Below are 18,081 nucleotides of genomic sequence, written 5' to 3'. Positions count from 1 at the left end.
ATGCTGCTGGTCAGCATAATGCATGTTGAGTGACAAGGGCTCCAACTAGTTAATGAGACAAGCATATAATTATAACACAAAGTGCAAATTAGTAAGTATCACAGAAGTCCCAGTAACTATTAGTAAAAACCTGAATCTGTCCCAACCTGTCCCAAAAGGACTGCCTGCCCTTTTTTGCCTTTAGTGTTCCTTCTGATGTTTCTGTTGTTGCTCTCTTTCTAGAATTTCATTTCTTCTGGGGTTGCTCATTGCAAGTGCTGTTTCTTAGCCTAAAATAGCTTTCTCCTTTTCCTTAGACTAATTTTTAACAATTTGTCAAGGTTCATCTCCTAATCACTGCTTCCCCGGGGCCCCAGTCGGGCTGACTGCTCCCCATAGCACTTAGTTTTAACCTCAAGCAATTAATTACCACTACCTCCATAGCCTTCAGCTGCAAGTCCGTTTTCTTACACCCTATAGGAACCCGCCTCTCCCGGAAGCCTACTGAAAAGACGCTACAACCCTAAAAGGTTTGGCGAACCTGAGGCCAGGTGTGGGGACTGGGAAAAAAGCAACGCCGCTCTTACGGGTACGGAGCACCGCAGCCCAGGAGGGGGTCCCAAGTGTCATTCGGGAACCATCCCTTCCTGATGGCAGGCCCTGTGGCGCAACAAACCAATGAATCTCGGCGCAGTCCGCCACGGAAGCGGCCCTGGCCGGGCCTGCCGCTGACTGCGGAGCGGGCGCCCCCGCCTGGCGCTGGAGGCTGCGCGCGGCTGCCCACCATCGAGGCGGGGGTAGCTAGAGAGGCCGGCGGCCCCGGGCGCCGCTGCGGCTGAGCCCTGGGAGCGAGCGCGGGGCGGGCCCCGCGCCGCCGGCCTTGTAGCCATTTTAGGAGGAAACCCGGCTCGCTAGCCTGGGGCGCGGCTTCAATTTCAATAACTTTATTAGTGGCCTCATCCGCAGAACAGCTATCGCACCAGTGGCCCCTGGAGGAGGGAGAGCATCGCAGGAGGTGATTGGGGTGGGGGCGCCCCTGGGCAGTGAGCGCGGGGCTACGAGTGAGTTCCCAAGAGCAGGTTTCCTGAGCAGCAGGCATCAAGGGGGCTTCGGGGTTCCGGGCGCTCCCGGAGGCCAGGGAGGGAGGGGTCCCCGGGGCATGGCTTCCCTGGGGCGGGGATTTCCTTGCCTGGGTCCCCAGGGGCGGGGCTGGAGGCGTCCCTGACGCGATCACCCGGGTGTTCCTAGCCCGGTGTTTTTCCCCACGGCAGGTGGCCCCCGACCCGAGCTGCAATCATGGGAAACACCACTAGCGACCGAGTGGCCGGGGAGCGCCACGGCGCCAAGGCTGCACGAGCCGAGGGCGCCGGCGGCCATGCCCCAGGCAAGGAGCATAAGATCATGGTGGGGAGCACGGACGACCCCAGCGTCTTCAGCCTGCCGGACTCCAAGGTGAGCGTCCCAATACCCCCAGTTGGTGGCGGTGCTGGATCAGGCAGGGTGTCAGTACTCTTCCTTTCTTAGTTTTTTTCTTATCACACTGACCTGGGTTACAGTTTTTAGAATTAAAGGGTGTTTTTTCGGGGACGGAGATGCTGAATGGTAATTCCTTCCGCGTTGGTGCATCAAAATAGTATAAAGGCGGAGTTCTCGTCTTTCTACTACTCTGTTGGCCACATTTTTAGGATGGGGGCAACAGACCTCCGCCCTCCCTACCCCGCCACCCAGGTTCTCCTAACAGGCACGGGTGCCCTCTTCTAGAGTACTGATGAACTTGTAGGTTGTAAACCCTGGTGAAAAACTTCAGAGGGTAGGTAGCCAAGTTGCTGACTATAGGCGGCAGTTTCTCACATTTGCCCTGAGGTGGGCAGAGGAATTTCTTTTTCCTGACAACTTCTGTCTATCAGTATTATTTTTGCCCTTCTAAGAGCTCAGCACTTCTGATCTTCTTCCCCTTTGGCATGGCTGTGAAGCAACCACTTGCTTATTTAAATACTTTCTCCTAGTCTTGGGGATCAGTAAAGGACATTATTTGATCGACTGCTTAGTTTTCATCTCATACTTTACAGCTGTGGTGGCTGAGGTGCTTCTTTCACGTCCAGCTGCTTCTCAAATGGGAGCGCAAATGATTCTAGGATTTCTCCACTTCCCAGTAGGACTTCATAGTGTTACCATAGCTGAAAATGGACAACCCACAGCTGCCCTGAAGACCTTGCTCTCAATTCCAAGGACTTTCAGGAAAGCGGCAATTTGTGTTCAACCTACCTGAAGGATAGATGAAGCTGACAGCAGTGTGATTACCATCTGAATGTTTTCTAATCACTTTTAGAGCTGCCAGCATTAAATACATTAATTCCTCCGGTAGTCTGACCAGAATGGAATAGAAAAAATGGAAGAATTGAGAAGATTGAAATGTGTTTCATGTTTCTTATCACTCATACGTTCCCACCTACTTGGGTTTTGATTTTATTTACTCCTGTAAATAGAGAATAATTTGCCAGGTTGGGAGCATGTGAAATGTGAATTCTTCTGTTTATTTTCTTGGATCCCAATTGAGAACATAATCACCAGGAGAAGTAAGGGTGATTTCTTGGGGTTTCTTCTCCATTCCTTTCTTCCATCTCCCACTTCAGGACTTCTTCCTGAACATTTGGGCTATTTCCCCAGCTATCTGGATTTATTTCTTTAAAGCTTTCTCAAGGTGATCTACCTCATTGTATTTTAACCCGTTTTCTACATTGATGACTCAGGATTTAAGTACAGTGTATTTGTCAAACTGTGATTGCAGTAATTGGCATCTTGAATAAAAGCCAGGTTGCTCTAATCTGAAAGGAGCCTATTTTGGATCATTCTTTCTCTTACCGTTATCTTGCCATTTGTGATATAAGAAAATTGGTTCAGATAATTCCTAAGGTCTCTTCCAAATCTAATACTTCCAAATCTAATATGTTCTGAATCTACTCTCCCTATTTCTTATCTCAATGTTTCAGTTAAACATTTTTCACTTGTAGTTCTAATTGTTTTGCCTCTTTTTCCTGATGATTTTGCTGACTATTTAACTTGGAGTAAACAGTCTTTCTGCTAGTCAGCTGCACTCATGCCTACCACAGAAATGTCATGTCATACATGGAAGGGCTTTCTTCCAAAGCTAGGCATATTAATAGTTTGTAGCTTTCAAATTCTAAACTGAAAATACTAAATCATAAAAAGTAAATGATAGAAACAGTGGCAGTAGGGCCTACATTGCTTCAAATGCCAGCCTTCTTCAGTGGCCTAGCTCAATGGTTCTCAATCCTGTTTGCACATTAGAATCTCCTGGGATTTGTTTAAACACTTCATGGAAAATTTGAAACATTTTCCATGTTTCAAAGTAGGGAGAACAGTGTAATGAACTCCTATATAGCTGTCAGTCAGTTTAAACAATGATCAAATCATGAATGAATTTATATCATCTATACCCCAGTTCACTCTACCCCCACCAATTATTTTGAAGCAAATTCCAGACTAGCATATCAAATATTATTTTATCTGTAAATATTTTAGGGTGTATCACTAAAGATGAGGTTTCTTTCATTGTTTGTAACATAATCACAGTATTATTATATGGGAAGCTGTTAAAAAAATAGATTCCCAGGCCCTGTATCTGAGTCAGGAATCTGAGGTATATGTAATTCTCAGGCATATGTAAAAATTTTTGTAATCCTAATGTGGCCTGTTGAGAAAGGGTTCATTGCCTTGTGACAATGGAGATCAAAGTTTTATCTTAAGCTACTTCCTTATATAATGTGAAAATTCCTTCAGTTCTTTCTGTTTACTTTGAAACATGCAGTTCCTGGTATCTCAGAGTGTAGTTCTGAGGAATATCAAGAGACAGTATAGAAGCTAGACTACGTCAGCCATTTTGAAAATAAAGCCCAAATGAATAAACTAGTCCTTTTTTTAACCCACATTATTTTATCTGGTAATATGTTGGCTTGATAATATATAGGCTTATTTACTTATTTACCAAAGTCACTTAAGCCAATGTAAAGTGGGGGTCAGCAAATATTTCAGACTTTGCTGACCACATAGTCCATGTTACAACTACTGAGTTCTGCCACTGTCACATGAAAGCAGCCATAGAAAATAAATGAATGAGTATGGTTATTTTCCAATCAAACTTTATTTGTAAAAACATCTGGCTCACTGGTCATGGTTTGCCAATTCCTATTCTAAAGGATGGTAATGAAAAGAAACTACGTAGGGTTTCCAGAATCCTATAGACGTCATTTGATATTGGAACCACTTTTATTAAAGGAAACTGTTTTTGATCTAATGTTCCTTGAAGCTCCAGAATTTTCATCCCTTCTCCTGAAATAGCTAGTATAAACCTGGCATAGATGAGCCAGGTTATGAAGTAAGATTTCATAACCAGTTCTCAAAATTTAAGAAACCAGTGATCTGATTTTTATATTTTTAATGTCCTTTTGTAACCTATTAACTAAAATGGAGATTATGAATTAGTTACGAGTTTTAGTATCTCTAATTTCTGTTACAACTGGTAATTGAGAGCTACTCGGATTTGCATGTGAAAAATACATAGCTAACAATTATTTTTTGTAGAACCATACTTTGTTTTCATATTTTTTCTCTTAAGAGATACTCAGAAGCATATCATAATTGTCTGCCTCCGGGTTAATCTGGTAACAGTGTTTTGTTTTTTGTTTGTCTATTTGATTTTTAAGGGAAATCCTAAGGCTCTGAAAGGATGAGTGATATATGCATACTTGGAAGTTAGGCTGTGATTTGGGCAGCCCTTGAGCATAAGCCACTTGATATTTTGATTCCTGATGAGTTCTTTGTCTGTAGTCTACTCAAAACCTGATTGAGCTGCTAATTTCAAGGCTTATTAATCCTTAGCAGAAACCTAGCACCCCTCTCTGCCCTAGGGAGGAGTGTGACCTTTTCAGAATTCCTGGGTCACAATTTAGGGATGACCTAATCCTTCTTACAGCTCCCTGGGGACAAAGAGTTTGTATCATGGCAACAGGATTTGGAGGACTCCGTAAAGCCCACACAGCAGGCCCGGCCCACTGTTATCCGCTGGTCTGAAGGAGGCAAGGAGGTCTTCATCTCTGGGTCCTTCAACAATTGGAGCACCAAGATTCCACTGATTAAGAGGTGAAGACAAGTGTCTTGGTTGAGTCCACAGGGTCCAGGAGTGGAAACTTGATTTCCTTTCTCAAGAGAGAGACCTGGCTGGGCTATTCCTTTCTACCTGCTAGGGACTCTCTCTAGAACATTTCCTGTGATCACTGACTATATCTGTGACTTTTTTTTTTTTTAACCTCCTAGTGAGTCAGAGATGTTCTACCACTCAGAATGTTACTGCCTCAGAGGGACTTAGAACAGCTTTGTGGGTACATTCTTTAGGACTGTGTTAACACAAGTCCTTTCCAAGCTTGTGGGAAGTCTTCCATAACTGGCTGAGTCCAGTTGCTCTGACTTCTTCACTAAAAGAAGACACATTGTGAAGTTCTAAGAGTAATGTTATGTGTTGCTTGCAGAGCAATAATGAATTATGTAACTGGTTATGGCCCTTTGTATGTAGGTAATTTTCTAGAAAATGCTCACCAAAATATGGAAAGGGTACCTTGAGGCACTTCTTATTCAGAACCTACCTGCTATCTTATTTATGCTTGTGAGGAATCTATTCTGCTGAAGCAAAATAGTTGTGCTAAGGTGGAACATTTAGGGGAATTAACTTTTTTATTTTTATTTTTCAGATATGAATTAAGAACTAAAGTTATTGGGAGGGGCTGGTAAATACATGCTCAAGGTGATATAGAATAGGAGAATGGATTTATAAATTATTTTTCACTCTGGGGGTGCAATCACTTAGGAATGTGGGAGATCATTGGTATGATACTGTGACTGCCTTATGGTTTTTACATTTATATTCTGTCTTCTAATAGGAACTTGGCCTGTTTAACTTTCTGTTTTCTTCTGTAGCCATAATGACTTTGTTGCCATCCTGGACCTCCCTGAGGGAGAGCACCAGTACAAGTTCTTTGTGGACGGACAGTGGGTTCATGATCCATCAGAGGTAAGGCCTTGATCTCTGAGGGTAACCACTGACTTAACAGTCTCCTTTTAGCTATTATTCCCCTTGGTATCCAACATCATTGCTGTCAGGATTGATGGACTCCTACACTGGAGGATTTCTTTCTTGATAAAAGATGGAGGTGTCAAGTATGATCATTTTTAAAAAGGGGAGAGTTGTATGGAAGAGATGGATTTGAAATGGGGATTCATGAATTCTTTTCTATTCACTGTTTCAGCCTGTGGTTACCAGTCAGCTTGGCACAATTAACAATTTGATCCATGTCAAGAAATCTGACTTTGAGGTGTTTGATGCTTTAAAGCTAGATTCAATGGAAAGCTCAGAGACATCTTGTCGAGGTAATTTTGAGTATTTGCTCTTTCTTGGTGTGTTTTTCTTATATTGCATGTTCCTTCCCAAGAGTGGTTTTTGTTTATTTCTTCATTTTCTCTGTAGGAATCTTCTGAATTGTATGTATATGTTTCTCCTATAAACATTTGGGTTCCCTTCTCTGAGGGAAAAAAAGTCTGTCTAGTGTATTTGATCTCAAACTTTTTAACCAGGATCTACAGTAAGTTTACATTATAACCCAATACAGATACAAATATACATATACCCACCCACCCATACACACAAAACTGTAACACAAGTCTTGCAGTATAATGTTTGCCTTTATACATGTAAAACATTCTATTTTATTTATTTATTTTAATAAACTATTAATGGGCTGTGGTCTATAGTTTAAAAAGCTGTTCCTAGTAATATTTCAAGTTTTTCATTGACCTTTGAGAGTATCAACTAGCAGGGGCTAGTTGTATCTGGTATGCCTTGTTTAGCTGCTTCAGCTTTATCCTGCCAATTTGATAGCTCAGTTGGCAGTTTTACAGTTTTATAGGGCCCTACAAGTATGGCAGTCTTTGGGGGAAAAAGGGTTACCAAAACATCGTAATTCTTTTGTGTGTGTGTGTTAACTGAAGTTTTGTAGTTTTCAGTAAAATTAAATTAATTAATTAATTCATTCATTCATTCATTCATTCATTTCCTTGGTATAGGAAAAAACCTGTATCCTTTTATTTCTCCTCATACTTTTTTTAAAGCCTTCATCTCTACTTATATTGGCCATAGCACCAGAAAAATAATTTGCTAATCACACCCACAGTTACCAGTTTTGTTACTTTGCAATAAAGGATATGATTATTTAAAGAACTATGTTCCCAGTGAACACAATTCTCTTTTGTGGTTTCAAAGCCTGCCTCTGCTACCAACTAGCTTTGCCATCACAGACAAGTCCTTCAACTCTTTTGGTTCTTAGCTCCTTATCAGTAAAATCAGAGGCTTGGACTCTCAGTGATTCTCAGCTGAGGAGACGCAGTACCCCAAGTGGGGCATATAGAATCTTAGGGCACAAAGGTGGCTTATGCAGTTTCTAAAAGAATAATCAATAGTATAATAACTGTCTGTTTAGGAAAATTGCGAAGATACTGTTTTCATTATATAAACTCAGAAAGTAAGGCTGGACATTCTTCTTGACTGCTGCAGCAGTGATTAAAAAGAGTTTAAAAATACTGAATTACAAAACAGCGTGGTATTGGCATAAAAACAGACATATGGATCAATGGAACAGAATAGCCCAGAAGTAAACCCACAGACCTACGGTCAATTACTCTTTTTGTAAATTTGACAAAAGAGGCAAGAATATACAATGGAGAAAAAACAGTTTCTTCAGCAAGTTGTGCTGGGAAAACTGGATAGCAGCATGTAAGTCAGTGAAGTCAGAACACTCCCTCACACCATACACAAAAATAAACTCAAAATGGCTTAAACACTTAAATACAAGACAAGAATGATAAACCTCCTAGAAGAAAACATAGGCAAAACATTCTCTGACATAAATCATAGCAGTGTTCTCTAAGACCGTCTACCCAGGCAATAGAAATAAAAGCAAAAATAAACAAATGGGATCTAGTTAAACTTACAAACTTTTGCACAGCAGAGGAAACCATAAATAAAACAAAACAAATGGGAGAATATATTTGCAAATGATGCGACTGACAAAGGTTTAACTTCCAGAATATATAAACAGCTCATACAGCTTAATAACAAAAAAAAAACAAACAACCCAATCCAAAAACGGGCAGAAGACTTAAACAAGCAATTCTCCAGTGAAGACATACAAATGGCCAGTAGGCAAGTGAAAAAATGCTGAATAAGCTAATTTCAGAGAAATGCAAATCAAAACTACAATGAGGTATCACCTCACACCAGTCAGAATGGCCATCATCTAAAAGTCTACGAACAGTAAATGCTGAAGAGGGTTTGGAGAAAAGGGAACCTTCCTATACTGCTGTTGGATATGTAGTTTGGTGCAGCCGTTATGGGTAACAGTATGGAGATTCCTCAAAAAACTAAAAATAGAGTTACCATATGATCCAGCAATCCCACTCCTGGGCATATATCTGGAGGGAACTCTAATTTGAAGAGATACATGCACCATGGTGTTCACAGCAGCACTATATACGATAGCCAAGACATAAAAGCAACCTAAATGTTGACAGATAACTGGATTAAAAAACCATGATTATACACACACACATGAAACTACTCAGCTATAAAAAAATAATAAAATAATGCCATTTGCAGCAACATGGATGGACCTAGAGAGTGTCATTCTAAGTGAAGTAAGCCTGAAAGAGAAAGAAAAATACCATATGATATCACTCTGTAGAATCTAAAAAAAAAGAAAAAAGAGGACACTAATGAAGTCATCTACAAAACAAACACTTGCAGACATAGTAAACAATCTTACGGTTACTGGGGGAAACAGGGTGGGAAGGGATAAATTTGGGAGTTTGAGATTTGCAAATGTTAGCCACTATATATAAAAATAGATAAAAAACCGAGTTTCTTCTGTATAGCACAGAGAACTATATTCAATATCTTGTAATAACCATTAGTGAAAAAGGATATGAAAACATGTGTGTGTATATGCATGACTGGGACATTGTGCTGTACACCAGAAATGGACACATTATAACTGACTACAGTAAAACAAATACTGAATTAAATGATTAGGCCACTTGTAACTCTAAATTTTTGCATTATATGATCCTGAGAAAGCAACCAATGAATAATATGTATAGAGAGAAGACTAGTATACTTTTCATACTTCTCTCTTCCCTCTTTCATGCAAATTTCATAATCCACTGAGGTAAGGTTTAAAATACATTTTATTAGGAGTCTGCAGATGAGTTTTAATCTGCATTCAATGACCATCTTGACATGTATGTGACTTTGAGCAAATCACTTTTTTTTTTTTCCCTGACAAAAAGGAAAAAACTGTCCTGTGTACTTCCTAAGGTTGTTTTTGTGGATCATGTAACAAAAATAACAGAATACTTTGAAAAGTTTCAGGTTTTATATATTTTTAAGATATTGTTTAATATAACAGAATTTTTACTATTTTCTTTTGCCTCACATATATTTAACTGAAATCTGAGTTCTTATACTGAACTGGTTATTAAAATCCTTTTTACTAGAGACTGTAAACATTATTTAAAAATTGTAAGTAAAAATTATAGTTCTCTTTATTTTTGTATATTTCCTTCTATTCTTGTCTGTGTACATTTTTCCATTTTTTAGACATAATTCATATACCATAAACTTTATCCTTTTAGTTCAGTAATTTTTAGTATATTCACACGGTTATGCAGCCATCATCACTATCTAATTCTAGAGCATTTTTTATCACCCCAAAAAGAAACCCCATACCCAGTACCAGTTACTTCCCATTCCCTCCTCCCTTCCACCCTCTGGCAACCACAAATCTACTTTGTGTCTCTGTGGATTTGCCTGTTTTGTACATTTCATATAAGTGGGATCATATAATATGTGGTCTTTTGTGTCTTGCTTCTTAACATTTAGCATAATGTTCTTAGGGTTCATCCATGTTGTAATATGTATGTCTTTCTTTTTTATGGCTGAATAAAATACCATTTTGTTTATCCATTCAGTAGCTGATGGACATTTGAATTGTTACCACTTTTTGTCTATTATAAATAATGGTGGTATGAAATTTTGTGTTCAAGTTTTTGTGTCGACATAATTTTTCTTCTCCCTTGGGTCTGTACCTAGGAGTGTAATTGGTGGGTCATATGGTAACTTTATGCTTAACTTTTGGAGGAACTACCAAACTGTTCTCCAAAGTGGCTGCACCATTTTACATTCCCACCAGCAATGGTTTATGTTCAGGATGACTCAGACTTTTTCTTTGTCTGCCTTACAGTTGTAGACCCAACGTGTCACAAGCTTATATTTCTTGACTTCTACCATATTTAACATTGGCTGCCATTTATTGACAGTTTTTTCATGTATTTCTGATAACTCCCCAACTTTCCCTTATAATTGAATAAATATCTTCCAGACCTTTCCAGCTCACCCCCAGGGCCTTATGGTCAAGAAATGTATGTATTTCGATCAGAGGAGAGATTCAAATCCCCACCAATCCTGCCTCCTCACCTTCTCCAAGTTATTCTTAACAAGGACACTAATATATCTGTGAGTATCATAAGAGTATTGCTGGGGCATTTTGGGGTCATTAGGACCATTTGAGCCAGAGTTTAGTAGTCCTAGAGGCTGGGATTATTACAAAGGTGTAGCATTACAGGTTCCTTTTTCCAAGGCTGAGTTGTGACTTTTCCAGGTACTGATATCAAAATTCATAGTTGTCTTCTCATCCTAATATATCAGGCTCAGAGCTATGGAGTGCTAGAACCAGTTTCTGAGGCTTCTATTTCAACATAAGATAAGGAGTATTTATCATTTGGGGATACCCAAAGGAAGTATAAAGGCTTTTGTTGTTGTTGTTGTTTTGCATATAATTTACATCTCTAGTCAATTCACTTGATTCCCAGTAAGATTATTTTTGCCTCTTAACACAAATCTTCTATGTGTTGTGGGCAAGGTTTTTGTTTTAGCTCTATTTAAAAGGATGAATAGATGCTAAGGCATAGGGTTTCTGCCCTGGACTCAGAATCGTCCTACTTTTCTGTAATGAGAATGTATTATTGATCTATATTAGGATAAGTGCTTTGTTTAAATGAAATAATACATTGTAGTTTAGAGTTTCTCAACAATCTCAAAGGGCTCTGGGGACGAACAAACTGTTTGGTTTAAGATTGTGCATTTAACCCCATCTAGTCTTTTTCCCTCCCTCTTTTAGTGTGACCCAGCCTTGCTCCCCGAGCCCAATCATGTTATGCTGAACCATCTTTATGCATTGTCCATAAAGGTAAGTGGTGGACCTGGCTCTTCACATAGCTTCCCAGAATGGGAGGGCAAGGGTTGAACACATGTTCTCCAGTGGTTACTCTGCTAATTCCCAGAAGCTGAAGCTGGCAGTAATGGTCAAAGTATAGGAAAACTTTCTTCTTTTTTAACTAGTCGGTGAGTTTGTTTGTTTTAGATCTTAGTCTCTATATCTGAGTTCTGGCTAGAACTGCCCTGTGATTGAATGGACTTTTTTGCTTCCTGGTTTCTTTTTGGGTAGCTTTAACTTTTGTATCACCTACTTAATTAAGTTTGAGTATTAGTTCTAGGATTTCATTTGCAGAAAAAGCAAGTTTATTTTCCAGTTCAAAGAATGCTTGAATGTGATATTAAGGCTCCCACTTTTTAAAAGGTGGATGTGAGCTGCTTTCAGGTGCCCAAGTCACATACACCTGAGTGCTTGCATATGTCCTATATACTAGGTAAAGGAGAAATGTGACTAGATTTGCCCTGTGCCCCTCAACTCTTAGAAAGCTTCTTGGTTTCTCTGCCGCTTTAGATTCTGGATTGAAAGTATCTGTTCAGTCTTGTCATGTCTTTGTGGTCTGGCTATTAGAATAAAATTTTATATAGCTCTGTAGTTACCAAACTAAGCTGAACGTCATCAGAATCACTTGTGAGAAGTTTATAAAAAATACAGACGCAAAGGCTCCACTCCCCAGGGATTCTGAATAAGTGCATATAGGATGGGCCCCAGTAATTTTTTAAGGCTGCTTATATTTTTAGATGTGCAGCCAGAGTAGGGAAATCATTGATATAGCTGCCTTTAGCAGATTATGTGGTACTTATTAAATACATATTATTGAATTGAATTTTCATAATAACTTTGTGAGATAAGTATTATTTTTAACCCCTGTCTTATAGATAAAGAAACTAAGGCTCAGAGAAGGTCATATTGCCAGTAAGTACCAGAGAGAGGACTGGAGGTCCAGTCCTATCCTCATTCCATGTTCTTTCCTAGAGATCATTGTGCCAGTATTTCCAAGTAGGTCTTTCTCTCACCTGCTCATTTCTACCAAACTTCTTCCTGAAGTTGAATTTTTAAACTGCTTTGCTCCTGTTGTGTTTATGCTGTGATCAGCATACTGTGGTCACAGAATTTTAATCTGAGAAGTATTCATTGTGGATAACACAGTATGGGGGGAAACAGGAAGATGCACTGGTTTCTTAGCTGGATTTGCGTGGGTTCTTTGGGATCTGACTGCATTTTGCCTCCTGTACAGCTGCTTGGCTATCAGTTGATGTCCATAGGTCTGCCATCTCCTGCTGTAGAACACTCATGGTCTGCAGCACTGCCTGGGAAATGGTACCTCTTACTCTTCATACTGGTTCTGGCCCAGGTCAAGGTCTTGATTATTATGATTTAGGTTGGCATTGACCTTTTCCTGGTTCTCTCAGATTGTTTAAACTGTTTGGCTTTGATCTACTGGATTGTGTGTCTTTCCAAGGAGGATTTTGGGGTCCACTTTGTTCAAGGATAGAAGATGATTCCTGAGTACACTCTTGATCAGAGGACTTTAAGTTCATCCCTGTTATTAATAGAAATTAGACCTGCTTTGGGGCTTAGAAATGGTCTTTCAAAAGGATCATTGCCTTCTTCTCATGGCTTTTAAGACTTCCTTCTAGAAATGGATGCTATATTTCTTTTTTTCCAAGCTAATTTTAAGCTCAATATTTGAATTTGAGGTGGGGAGGGAAGTGAGGTAGGAGACTAATATTTCTTTAGCACATATTATGTGTCAGGTACTGTGCCAGGTACTTCCATGTAATCGTGAGAGCCGTCTTAATGGTAAGTGTTATCCTTTGTAATGATGAGGAAATAGACTGAGACATTAAGCAGATTGCTCAAGGCCACACATGGAGAGTAACAGTAGGAGCCAGGATCAGAACTCAAATTGATTTGACTCCAAAACCAACCTCTTTCTATAATACCAAATTGTGTTTGTTAAAAGTGAGCAACTGGGAAGGATTAATGGCTGGGAACAGCTGCCTACATTACGTCCTGAACTAGTGAATTAGCTGCATATGTTTCTTTCCCTTGCAGGACAGTGTGATGGTCCTTAGCGCAACCCATCGCTACAAGAAGAAGTATGTCACTACTCTGCTGTACAAGCCCATCTGAAGGGATCCCTTTCCACTTCCCAGGATCCAGGAGAAGCATCTCCCTTGCCTTTCTGGACTGGACCAGTCTTACCTGGGACTCCTGGAAGGCTGATTTGCTTTGAGGCTAATATGTGTGTTTCAGTGCCTCTGAGTAGGATGCTCTGCTTTTGCATTTGATTGCAGATGAGAGCTTTATGAGTTCATGGAATTTATTTAAAAAAATATTTATATATTTACATATGAGAGGAAGGTTAATGGAAGCCTCCTAGCCAGATATATTCTCTCTGCCTGTGGGAACTGACCAAGACCTGTTTGGGAGAGTGGCCGGGAGAACCATTATAGGAAGATTTTTTCCTAAAGTGAATGAAGAGCAAACTCTCAGGATCCCTGTTGGGTAGAGATTCTATCACTGCTTCCTTGGCTCTCCAAGGGATGGACTTGTGCCAGACTGCTGCCCTACTGACAGCTGCCTCCTTGCAGGGGCAACTTTTCTTGCATGGGTTCTCTGTATTCCCAGAGTATGTGGCACAATCTGTATTTTTTATATGATACCAGATGCCCCACAAGAACCCTTTTCCTCTCATTTCACATTCTTGCGTTGTTAATCTGGCCCTTCTCTAACACAAAAATCAGTGGGTAAGTGACCCTTTTCAAAGATTGTGTGACACCTGACCCACCTCAGACACTAGGACTTCCAGAAAGTCTCCTTTATAGCCCAGCACAGGCCCATGACACTTTGTTACCCTTGTTTTAACTTCTACTACAGAAAATATGGTTCAATATTATATGAAAGGCAGAATGCAGAAAGTCTACTTTCTTGGTTTGGTTTGGTGCCACAGTTTAGGCTGAACTGGCACATTCCCATAGGTTTTCCCACCTGGCTTGGCCCTGCTTCCATGTTTTCTTTCACAGAGCATACAGCCTGAAGGTAGGAGTGAAACCAGGGAAAACTTTCATGTCTTTCATCCTTGGAAGATTTTATGTGCCTATGTTTTTCTTTTATCAAAAAATGCCTTTTCATTGGTCGTAAGAGACTGTATCGGAGAACTTCAGGCTCTTGATAAAGAGCTCCCAATGTTTTCTCCTCTGGTCTAGCCCTCTACAATTTTACATTAATGTGGCTGACTCTGTGTACATCGTTACAGTAAACACTACTCTAGATACAGATCCATTCAGGCTCGTTTCTTTCACCTAAAAGGATCCCTCAACTTAAAGATTCATTAGGACAAGAAGCAAGAAAGTACCCTTGCTGTTCCCAACCATGGAAAGTATCGTCTTCATGCACTAAGTGTTAACAGAATCATTTTGTTTTTCACCTTTTTCCAAAAAACGTTTTTGATGATGACGTGGTGTCAGTGATTTCCATTTGTGGAGTAAAAAGTAGCTGTTCAATCCATCACTGGGGTTTAGAGATAAAACATTTTTTTCCAAGTATCTGTGGCTGTTCATTACAGATAAATGCAGGCCAAACATTCAATCCTGGAGGATGCTAAACTTGATGCTTGAGAGGCTCCTTGACTGCTAAGATGAGCCCAGCCACACTGAAAGGGCACCCGTAGATCAATTAGCTACCTCCTGTCTTACGCATGTAAAGCCAATAACACAGTTGTTTATGGGGCTGTAGGCCTCTTAGCTCCTGTGTGAGAGGCAATAGGGCATGGGGTTGTTGTTTTGCTGTCAGCTGCTCAGTGCTTTGGTGATTTATTGCTGAGAGTAAATACTGCTTTAGCTACTCAAAGCCCCACACTGCAGCAAAAGGCTTTTGTGGAGAATGTTTTATAGTCCCAATCACTTTTAGAATGGTGTGCAATTTAAAACATCCAAGCCAAATTCTGTTATAACCAACTCTCAGGATCTACACTGTCTTCAGTTATACTAGAATTTTGTTTTCTCCTAGAATTTTGTTTTTTCCAATACCCATTAATAAGTGGGCCACTTAGGAAGATTTAAAATCTTGGTTGTTACAGGAAGGATTTCGGTGTACTCATATGTCTTGTCAGCAGTACTGAAATGTAATCATTGATGTGTTCATGTATTAAAATTTCTGTTCCACACAGTTACATCAGTAGAGTGGGGCAGGAAAAGAGATTCCTTCAATTTCTCTCAGGCCAGAGGCTTCTGTGAACTGGGTCTGTCTCCAATGACAGTAAGTTTTGGTGCTGGTGACCTTCAGATCTTTCTAATCTGGAAATGTGCAGAACATGTTAGTTTTCCAAATCCTGAGGTAATCTCTCAGCTAGATCTGAAATGGGAGCCTACCATCTGGTATGGAAAGGGACGAGTAAGAGGAACTGGATGATGACTCATTCAGCCCTGTCCCTCCTCTGTGCTGCTGATACATCCCATGGCCTTGAGAATTCCTATCATACTCTCAGTCTGTCCCTAAGAAAGTGTTTTAGAATGTATAGAGGGAGGGAGGAAGGTACCCCAAAGTACAGCTCACTCATTCTCTTATATTGGTTAAAGGGATAGTTTATTTTCTGCAGAAGAACTTGACAGATTTTGAAAATGAATAAAGGCAAAACAATTTTTTGGGGCTTTTTTTTTTTTTTTTTTTTTTTTGGCCTTTAAAAGTTTCACAGTCAAAGAGTAACAAAATAGCTCTTTGGGAGGGCTGCTCTTAAAGAAGCACATCATGGTTTAGTGGTTGTGGAAAAAAGTGAGCTAAGGAGTAACACTAGGAAAATTAAGGCTTAAGTAACTCAACTAAAAATACCCTCTTTTAAAAAAAACTAAATCAGTCATAACATACTGTCTTTGGGTCTCATTGTACAGAATTTACTGTATAAAAAAACTTCCGTTTGTCTCTTGTTTCTATTTTCTGCCCTTTCTTCTATATTTTGCTTTAACTGAATGTGTCAGGCAGGCTTTACCAGGGTCTAAAGTCAAACATTATCTAAAACAAATATTAGTCATCTTGCTGGTAAGGAGAACTTCTGTGTCATGGCTATTAGCTTGCTTTAAGCTTAGAGTTGAATAGGATTTAATCACTATAGGCAAAACCCCTGAAGGGCATACCTGGCGTCAATAGTGTTGACTTTTTTAAACAATCCTTATTAGGTAGAGAAACACTGTAATAGAATAATCCAAGAGAAGTTTCTGACAGGATCCTACAAGCCCAGGCCCACTTGCTTCACTCCCAATTATTTCTAGTCTCTTGTAGACCTAGTGGATCTGACATAAAACTTTTAAAAAGTGTTGGTACTCCATGTATGCTGCTAAAATGAAGTTAAGTTAGAAAAGAAGTGTTGCTAGACTGGGTTTATATTAATCTGGGTATAAATGAAGGCAACATATTAATGATAGACTCCTCAGCTTTTAATTGGGGAAATAGGGCTTTTAAAATTTTAGCCTCAACTAAAAATGATATGCAGTAATCTCTGTGTATGTTTGAAATACATTCTGTTCTCAGAGATTTCTAAATCCTCACATTCTAGTGATTTGGGGTGGGGGCCTAAGAGCAGATACACAGTTGGTTCCTGCATTATTCTGACTCATCCTTAAAGCCAAATTCTTGCTGACTTCTTCTAGGGGGACTGCTGACTCCAGTTACCCATGGGATGGAGGACCTGGGAGGGATAGGAGTTAAGAGTCTTAAAACTCTGGATCTAGGCATTTGTCTCTCCTTAATTATCAATCACAATTAGAGGTTGAAATGCTGTGATTTCTGCAATGAACCCAAACTTTTGGAGTAAAAAGGCCAAATCTTTTTAAATTACAAGAAAAAAAGGAAAGGAAGAGAAAAAACAAAAACAAAAAAACTCTAAGAGTCTTACTCATAAAACTCAGTTCTTAGCAATAGAATCCCTCTAGGATTCAGACTTGGGCTTTGTCTTGATTTGCTTTTCTCAGTTGTGCTTTGAAATGAATAAATTTTGTTAAAAATTAAATTGTGTATTAGTTCCAACATTAACTGGAGTTGAATTGTGTGTAGGCACAGTGCTTCTGGTCAGAAATACTAAATGCTCCGAGGATTTTGTAGTCAGGTTAAATGGTCAAGGAACATCTACCATAAGCATTATATTATGTATTGATCATCTTAACTTCTTCTCTATCCCTGTCTAGAGCGCACCTTCCCAGGTGCTGGTTTTAGAACAGTCAGCGCGCACTGATGTTGATTAGTCCTAATCCCCGCATAGGCCCCATATGTGAGACTTGTTTGAATTTTGGTAAATTGGAGAGCGTTCGTCAAGAGTCAGAATACTGAAGTATTTTGAATGTTTACAGCTCTGTTATAAAGGGGGAATAAAACTGTACTTTGAAAGGAATTAAATATTATGAGTCCTCCTTTAAATGGTGCTTTTTGTAACCTTTAGTGCTGAGATACGGAGCTACTTTTCAGTATTTCACAAAGGAGTGGCATACAAGAATGAGTTTTAAAGCTTTTCTCCAAATATAATTTGTCACTGGACTCTGACATGTCTGAAAATTATGTGATGTAACACATATAAAAATGTGAGTTTTCTTCAATAAAACTGTTGAATAAAAGTATCATATAGCAATAGTATTTGAACTCTTCATTGATTACTGATAATATTATCAAGATCATTTCTCAAAAGACTAGGAGTAGACTTACCATATGACCCAGGAAT

At 39.6% G+C, this 18,081-nt stretch overlaps 2 protein-coding genes across 7 annotated transcripts in view; one reads left to right on the top strand and one right to left on the bottom strand.

Annotated features, from left to right (window-relative positions):
* ZDHHC7 (zDHHC palmitoyltransferase 7) overlaps positions 1 to 18,081 on the bottom strand; it is a 65,521-nt gene that overhangs the window by 30,369 nt on the left and 17,071 nt on the right. The window lies entirely within an intron of this gene.
* PRKAB2 (protein kinase AMP-activated non-catalytic subunit beta 2) lies at positions 801 to 17,993 on the top strand. Of its 6 annotated transcripts, XM_074370326.1 has the most exons (9): positions 801 to 994; positions 1,228 to 1,431; positions 4,973 to 5,139; positions 5,971 to 6,064; positions 6,300 to 6,420; positions 10,482 to 10,615; positions 11,280 to 11,348; positions 12,251 to 12,287; positions 13,431 to 17,993. In XM_074370326.1, the coding sequence occupies exons 2-9, from the start codon at positions 1,276 to 1,278 to the stop codon at positions 13,448 to 13,450; spliced, it is 798 nt and encodes a 265-aa protein (XP_074226427.1). In that variant the 5' UTR covers positions 801 to 994; positions 1,228 to 1,275; the 3' UTR covers positions 13,451 to 17,993. The 6 variants fall into 6 exon arrangements, with proteins under 6 accessions (XP_074226427.1, XP_074226428.1, XP_010966167.1 ...); XM_010967865.3 differs by lacking the exon at positions 12,251 to 12,287 and having other exon boundaries at positions 803 to 994; positions 1,251 to 1,431; XM_074370325.1 differs by lacking the exon at positions 12,251 to 12,287 and having other exon boundaries at positions 803 to 1,040; positions 1,251 to 1,431.

This window comes from Camelus bactrianus, chromosome 9 (genome assembly GCF_048773025.1).
Source record: "Camelus bactrianus isolate YW-2024 breed Bactrian camel chromosome 9, ASM4877302v1, whole genome shotgun sequence".
NCBI lineage: Eukaryota > Metazoa > Chordata > Mammalia > Artiodactyla > Camelidae > Camelus > Camelus bactrianus.
The sequence above is the reverse complement of the archived record's forward strand: the minus strand, read 5'-3'. Positions and strand labels throughout refer to the sequence as shown.